This window comes from Egretta garzetta, unplaced genomic scaffold (assembly GCF_000687185.1).
Source record: "Egretta garzetta isolate BGI_Z169 unplaced genomic scaffold, ASM68718v1 scaffold264, whole genome shotgun sequence".
NCBI classification, from domain to species: domain Eukaryota; kingdom Metazoa; phylum Chordata; class Aves; order Pelecaniformes; family Ardeidae; genus Egretta; species Egretta garzetta.
This window is the reverse complement of record NW_009259685.1, coordinates 3,183,786-3,192,180: the sequence shown is the minus strand read 5'-3', so window position 1 is coordinate 3,192,180 and position 8,395 is coordinate 3,183,786. Positions and strand designations below refer to the sequence as shown.

Genomic DNA, 8,395 nt, shown 5'->3' with positions numbered 1-8,395 from the left:
CCCCCTTGTAATTTCTGTGTTACTACTGTTTCTGCAGTGCTGTAAAATATTCCCCTTAAACATGACCTTTCCTGCTCTGTGGTACTGTAACATTTTTATGCGAGGGGGATGATCTTTATTAATACCTTTGGTATTTACAGTAAAAAACGCTGCTTGCAAGGATGCTAACTTGGGTGGTGATGTGGATTTCACGAGAATTTCCAGCATTACATTTGCTTCCTTATTTAACTGCTAACTGTGAAACTTCTTACCTTGCAGGGATGGAGCAGGGTTTTGTGGGCTGACTTCTATTCCTAGTAATCAGTCTGTGACGATACCCTTTCCTTAACAGTCATTTCTCTTTTTCCTTTTTTTGCTCTTTAAAATGTGCTGCCAAGACTGCGTAATGTTTGCTTTCTGAGAATGACTGTGGGCCTTCTTTTTAACCAGAGTGTGGTTTGCAGTCTGAATGACAGTGATACCTAAACAGCCAACCTGAAAAGCTTTATGTTTAGGGAAACCCTTTGAGAGTAGGGCCTTTTCAGCACCACTGTGCAAGGTCATTACCATTGAAAATGCAATTTAGTACAGTGCACTGAAAAGTTTTGGAAGTTGAGGCCAATTCCCTGATTGCTTACCTTGCCTTTTTCCCTTTAGTATTTTATTGTGGCAGAGGTCCATGAGCAGGCTGTAAAGATGTGCTTGTTGGGTACAGGGCTGGATCCAAACCTGTTTCTGAACACACCTGAGATGTTTGAGCTGAATGTGTTGAGGGGAGTACGAAATCCAGTTCAGGGTTCTGGCAGCTCGAGCCCCTCTCAGGACGGAGAAAGAGAAAATGTATTTGTGAGGGCTGTAAATAAGTTGCCATCTCTGCTCTCCATGGCATTTGTGTGTTCTTGGAAACTTAAGTTTGGTTCATAATATCTTTCCACGTTCTTCAAAGTCCTGAAAGATAAAGAAATAAATGAAGGAGCAGGATTACCCTCTCTGGAATAAATCACAGCGTTTCCCCTTGTTCTCTTTAGGCAGTAATGTGTAGCTCATCGGTGATTTTTCAAAGCATGGCAGAAAGCGTCATATCATCCTGCCTTTTTCCATGTCACCCTCAAGGACTGCATTCAGCTTCGGGGTGGCAGCTTTCTATTTTAAGAGGGAGAAGGCACTTTTAATAGCGGCTAGTTGGTGTGACCTTTTTGGAGATGGATTGTGAGAACCTTCCTTTTCCAGAGAAGTTAATTCTGAGGGGTGGCCAAAACAGCAATGATTCTCTGCATGGTCTCTGTAGGTCTCCATGTCAAAGTTTTAAAGGCTTCTCCCCCATGCTCTTCTAACGAGTTGCATTTTTTTGTCTTTATATAGTGGTGTTGTATTAATGGCTGTAAAGCGAGCCTAAAATACCTTGTGTTAAGCGTGTAGCGAGAGGATGAAACCGGTGTGCTCCCTGTTACGTCTGAACGTGGCTGGCAGCCTTGGTAAAAAAGGGAGTGCTGAACAGTGACATTTACAGAAATATTCTGAAAAGGCTTTGGCTTTCAGCTTTCTTTTTAACCCCGTTCAGCCTTCAGCCCTTGTGTTGATACTTTCCTGTAAGGAAACATCGGTTGCCTTGCTGCTTCGTGTTAGCCAGCTTGGGAAACACGAGTGAGAAGGGATGCCTGCTCGGGGCGCGCAAGGGAAGTTGCCGGCGCAGTTAGGCAGCGGAACTGCTGCCCGTTTATTTTGATGTGCAAAGACATTGGTTTTCGGTTGGGCTTCAGCGTTGGTTCCAGTCTGGTGAGCACAAAACTGTAAATGTAGCTGTTTGCCCATGCCACCGCAGTCGGTGTAGGTGTCTGGTGAGGTCAGGTACAGATGTAGTCAGATTGCTGCTGCTCAGTGGAAGCAATTGCAAATGCAAGTAATTGCACACAGCTTCAAAGACCATTTTACAAGTTTAAAGTTGATGCTCTTAGGGAGGTTATTAATATGCTATCTCTTGATTATGGTCGGGGAAGGAGTTGTAAATGGATAGTGGTCTGATTTTTCTCTGTCTGCAGCTACTTTTTATGGCAAAGAGTACCAGGCATCACTGAAGAAAGAAAAAGCTGACCTCCTAACTTTTAAGGGACGTTACCTGCACCAACATTTATAAATAGATGTCTAAATATGCATGCAAGTTTGGGAGTTTGCTTACATACAACTCATACATGGCTTGGCATGGCAAAAAATTGCCCCGACGAGAGCCAGCGCTAACTCGGAAGCTGAGCGTGCCAGGGAATGGGAGGTTTGATGCAGTTCTTCTTTGATTCACAGTCCTTCCTGCAAGCTTAGCTTACGCGTGCGCATGCACGCGTTTTTTCACAAAGGACATGGATGTTGACACAAAACACAACACGGGCATGGGGGAAGGATGAGGTCTCCTCAAGCTGTTCCCATCAGCACCACTCCACTCGCCTGTGGGTATCGTGAGGCAGGATGGCAGAGGGATCACCGCAGCCATACGGGTGGAACTGGGAGCAGAAGCCTTAGTTGGTGAAATGCAATGAGGATAAGATTCTGCACTGGAGCTGGAGATGGCTGAGCACGTGCTCCACAAGATGTTTTTCAATCTTACAGTACGATTTGAAAATGCAGGCTGACTTGCAAAGTAGTAACCTTACAAGGACCATACATTCTCTTCAGAAGTGTGACATGGTTTGGGAAAGACCTACATTTTTTTTGAAAGTTGTTGCTTCTTGTGTTTTGTTCAGAGTTTCTCTGCTACCAAAATTTGTCTTTATTTGTGAATAACTTGGAAATCTGGAAGTCAACAAGCCCAAATGGATTTTGAAATGTCTGTGGTATTTAGAAGGCATAGAGAAGTAAAACCAAGGCTGATATGTTTATTTTTGTCAGCTTAACCCCATTCATGTTCTCCTGATTTGAGTGGCAAGGAAATATTAATAAAAATTCCAGCACAATAGCAAATCAGTTTGAGATTATGACTGATTTTTTTTTAAACTATATATATTTACATATGTATATATATTTATATATTTCAGATTTCTTGTTGGTTTGTTTTTGTTTTGTTTATTTTTAATTAAAATTTGGCATGTGGAAAGGGGGAACAGAAAGCTCAAATTACTTTGGACAAGAACTTCATTGAGTGCAAATTATTTGTCACTTCTTAATTTTGACAATTTACACTAAATTGCTGGATAAACCTGCTACCTCTACTAAGCCACATTTTTCTTCATGCCCCACTAGTGGGAAATCTACCTGTTTACACAATGGTGTGTTTGCTTTTTTACAACATCTGCAACTCTATTTATGCATCTGCTCATAAACTTGTCTTTAAACAATTCTAAAGAATTTTTTTTTTTTTTTTGCCATCTGTACTCTATTTTCTACAGGTTTTATGGCTGCCTGGTGAATACTTAAGACTTCTGTGCCTCTCGTTGTCTTCCTACAGTTTTTGCATGGGCAGAAGTACTGCTGCTGTGGAGTTAATAGCTTCATCTGTAGACCACAGAGATGTGGTATCATTAGTCTTCAGAGAGAGGTTGATAGGTCGTATCATTTCCAGTCCAGCCTGGTTGTGTCAGATGTGCTAAGCGTGAGTGCTGCTGGGCTGGTGGCCGTTCCCCAGATGACCAAGCGGAAGGCTCGTTGCATTGACTGCCACTAGGAACTGCATGACAGGTTACGTTATAGGAGCACTATAGGGTTGCATTATAGGAACTGCACTGCATTTACATTACAAGAGCAGAGGAGAGGAAATGAAGGACCAAATGTGTCTTTTCATTACGATTTATTTAGGTGAAATCCCGTGATCTGTTACACGGGAAAGGTATTTGTGGCTGCAGTATCACATTAACAGCGTACCCCGTTCATGAAAGATGTAGTCTTCAAGCATATGGGCTGTATAGGATGGAAATGCATTACTCTGAATCAGCATTGTTAGATAAAGATTAGATCAATTTTGTTTCTCATTCAATAATATTTTTAATGCTTCATTAAAAGGCTTCTTGTTCTAGGAATTCTAGGCTTCTGTGAAATTTGGAATTCTAGTAAACAACTTAATTAGAATATGTTTAAATTTTACAGGTGAGAGATTTTAAGAATAACATCTGCATGCTGTCTTGTTTCCTGATTATCATCAGATAGTCTAGTTTTTACATCACTTCTAATATTGAATGGCACAGCTACTAAGTGGAGTCCTGGGAGAGGAGGGAATATCTGTTGTTGTAGTTATTGGTCTCATTGAACTGTGATCATTGGCAAATCTGCATCTTTTTTTAGTGATGGCAAAAAATGTTGAAACCGATTGAAAGCTATAGGTTTGCCTTGTTGAGCCTGATCCTTGGAATGGAGTTTTAGTAGCATTCAGCAAGTAGGATTAATTAAAAAAAAAAAAAAAAAATCAATCCTCCGCAAACAGCATGTTTTCATAAATTAGTAAGTATTGTTTCTGGATAGAACTCCAGAGGGAAGGATTCTTACTATTGACTTGCAGATAGTTAGGAGCTCAGGTTTGCTGACGCTTAAAATTTCACATGCAGTTCAAGGGATTACCTGGAATACCTGAGCCTCTTGACTCTGGACACTGGATCAGAAACCTCCTCATCCACTGACACTCCAGCTCTGCAAACAAATGAGACAGTTTATAAACAATTATAAGACAAAGTTCTTGTCCCAAAGCCTCTAATAAAAATCTGCAGTACTGGGCTGTCAGCCTCCTTGTAGCATTTTATAAATGTACGGTATGGTCTTACCCTGGGTGGAGTGTAAAGCAAAGAGAAAACTGGAAGCGAGTAGCTGGCAGAGGAAGCCTGAAATAAATAATAGTAATAAAAGCAGAAAGCAACACAGCAAGAGACCCTATTTAGGCTTTCTAAGCAGAGGGGATGGTGTGAAAAGATATGTGAGTGCATAAGCAAATAACAGCCCTGGAAGGTGGGAAGAGAAGTGGCAAAGCACAGCTGAGCATTTAGTTGGAGATGATGCTGTGCAAGCATCAGCATGTTTGAACTTTGGAAGTGAGAAGGATGTGCAAGAGGCAAGCAAGCAGAGAACGGATTTGAGGAAAAATGTGATGGGCTGCCTAAGGAATAGGGAGAAGAAACCAGATGATCTGCAAGTTAGACGCCTGGATGATTCTTCACAAAGAAGAATTTGTTTTAGATTTGAGGTTACTCTGCTTTTATTGGAGAAATGCAACTTGTGGTTATTTGGCATCAGCTGGAATCTGGAATGAAAAAGGGTCTATAAAAAAAATTACCTCATCCTTAAGTAAACCTAGAATTTGCACAGATTGTGGATTTAGAGGATCACTGGTAGAATCATAGAATCGTCTAGGTTGGAAAAGACCTCTGAGATCATCAAGTCCAACCGCTAACCTAACCCTGCCATCCCACCACTAAACCATGTCCCTAAATAATAACATTCAGCTGCATTTTCATCCTGTGCTCTAAGCATGGATGCCAGTGTGGGGTTTTTTTGGAGTACAGCAATGAGATTTACAGAATACCATTTATTGCTCTCTAGCACCCTTGCTTCCCTCTACCCCCACCTCCTTGTGTGGTACGAGGATGTCAGCGGTGAAGTGTGCAGCACCTGGTCAGGAACACAGAAGAGGACAGCTGGAATTGTACATGTGGCAAATGCAAACACTTTAAAGTCCGATTTTTCCTAAGTAGGGCCTTGATGGTTTTTGTTTGGAATTAATTTCATTGAAGTAGGTCATTCAAGTAATTATCTCATGGTACTCCTATTCTGTAGAGTTCTTCAAAGCCAGGAACATTTCAGTAGGTAAAAAAGATGACCTGCATTTTGCTTCACCCCTTTCTTTGAATTGCAATTTCTTTTCAGAAAGTTACAAGTGTTACAAGAATGGTCCAAACATGATTAACCCATGGGAAATACCTGAATTCAAAGGATGGTTTTTTCCTGACTTCTCTTTGAAAATTACAATTTTCAATAAAATGCAGCTTCCTGGTACCAGAAAGCTTTCAAACCTGGAAAAATTGCAATAAGGATTTCCATTAAAAGAAACTTCATATTTCATTTAGCAAAATTTTTCTTCTTTAGGTACAATATTTTTTTGCTAAATTACTTTTTGAACCTTTAATAGAATTAAACCAGATTTCACCTAAGTTATGAACTTGATTTGCTGGAAGTTCATTAGAGATGTGGTAGGGAAATTTTTGCTTTATTTGTGTTAAAAGTCTAAAGTGTTCTTGTTCCCAAGATCCCTTTGACTTTCCTATTTGGGGCACAGGTTCATAGCAGAACCTGTGGGGGTTTTGTGCTGCGGTTCTGTAATTTTGCAGGACCCCAGCTTCGCTCTCTGCATTATTCAGACTGCAAAAAGCATTTTTTCTAAAGGAGGGAGGAAAAAGAGGTGAAGGAAAGAATAGCGCAGATGGGAAGGCGGGCGTTGCACACTTCAGGAGGGCATTAAGTGGAAGAGTTAAAAGACGGCTGGATTTGTGTTCCAGGTTTCTCCGTGTGAGAAGTGTCGCTGTGAAGCCAATGGTGAAGTGCTGTGCACTGTCTCAGCTTGTCCCCAGACGGAGTGCGTGGATCCGGTGTACGAGCCCGATCAGTGCTGTCCTATCTGCAAAAATGGTAAGTGACGACTGCGAAACTGGAAGGGGGCTTCTGTTGGAGAGATCCACGTTGCTCTGTTCTGGTTTTGAAAAATAATTCCAACATTTTCCTTTTTCCCCATATGGAGATGGAGAGGAGTTTTCTGTGGGTGGTGTCTTCCCAGTGTGAGGAGCCACATCTTCCCTTGACTGGGATGGACTCGATGGTGACCTACAGGGACTTGTGTTACCCAGGAGACAATTAGGGTGTTAATACCAGATATTCATGTGGCTTCTGAGTACAAATTTTGCATGAACTCACTGTGGTTATGTTTTATATAGGCACAGAAAACAGAACTCAGGCTCTTCACGTTACCTACCTTTCAACATGAGCAGTAAAAGTTACTTTTGTTCTCCCTTCTTATTTGTTCCTCTTTCAGAGATTCTTCTCTCTTTTTTTTTCCTGAGGCAACTCAAATGTACCTTATTGAGCTCATTTAATTTTCATAACTAAATGAATTAAACTCCCAAGTTTAATTGAATATTTTTCGTAACTAAATTAGACAGAAAGTCTCTGTACTCCCAGCAAGGGCTTGCATTAGATCAAAGTCTTGGTCTATTTAGAGGAAAAAATTACATGACACACTAGCTCATCACTTACACAGAAGAAATGATAATTTATTAATAGAAATGAAAGCTGCAAAATCTCAAATGAAATTATATTTAAAATGAAAAAAGATATTTAAAAATATTCAGATAATTTGAAGCCATATATTATTTCTCTAGAATAGGTGGATTCCATTACATTAGCTAAAACAAACTGATTAAAATTGTGCAAAAGCTAGGGGAGGAGAGAGTGTACAGCATATGCTTTCCGCAAATTCAACAGCAGATGATAAGGGATAGTTAATTGCATTGGAGGAGTTTCATTTGTATGGGTATAAAAGTAATTGCTTCACATCCCTTAATTGGTTGTTACAACCCTGAAGGAATTTGTTCTCCGCTGTACAGCTTAAGGGCACTCTGCTTATGGAGATGAGGACAGGCATGTTTTGCAGCATTTAGGGAGAGTTCCTGAAAAAGGCTGAATTTGGGAGCTGGTGGCATGATAGCTAACCATGACGGAGGATCCTTCGGCACTTGTTCGATGGCAAGAGCCTTCTGACATGCTTACAGGCTTTTCGTGCGCACCACTCTCTGCGGCAGTTCCCTGGGTTGGGGTGACTCTTGGCAGGCAAAAAGCTCTGTTTTCAGCATCAGGGATGGAGTTACAAGTATAATGCATGAAGTCTACATAGTCTTTCCCACTGAATTCCTTCAGCAGCGTTAACACCATTTGGAGCTGGGTCGACTTTCCACTGGTGCACATTCTCCCACAAGCATTGACATAATGCACTGCAGTGGCCCTCTCCAAGCGGTGGCTTGCCTTTGGGATAAGGTAGTACGGCAGTGTGGGGCTTGGCTCGGTTGTTTGCATAGAACCCCTGACATCTTTCCCAGAAATGGGCCCTGTTTAAAAAAATCACACAAAAATATGCCTTGGTTGTGAGGAGGCTGCCCTCTCCGAGTGCTAAAGCTGAATTACCCGAGTTCTGCCTGCAAGAAAAGGGTGGTCTTATTCCTCAGCATCTGAATCCCCAATATTGATTGCATATTCCTTGGGTATACCCACAAGCTGGCATCCCTGACCCAGTTTCAGACCAAGGTGACCAGAGCTGACTGTTTCCAGCGAGCTGTACTGTCACTTCTCTGCATGTCAGAGGAGCAAGAGGGGCTTTCCTTGTTAGCTTTTAGATGAGGAAAAAAGCCGTTAACAATAACAACAAAACCAAGATAGTTCAGAAGAAGCTCGACTTTTCTGGTTC

At 41.4% G+C, this 8,395-nt stretch overlaps 1 protein-coding gene across 1 annotated transcript in view; it reads left to right on the top strand.

Annotated features, from left to right (window-relative positions):
* VWC2 (von Willebrand factor C domain containing 2) overlaps positions 1-8,395 on the top strand; it is a 61,435-nt gene that overhangs the window by 838 nt on the left and 52,202 nt on the right. The window contains exon 2 of the mRNA XM_035894143.1: positions 6,441-6,570. Coding sequence (XP_035750036.1) covers positions 6,441-6,570 — 130 coding nt within the window. The remainder of the gene's footprint in view (positions 1-6,440; positions 6,571-8,395) is intronic.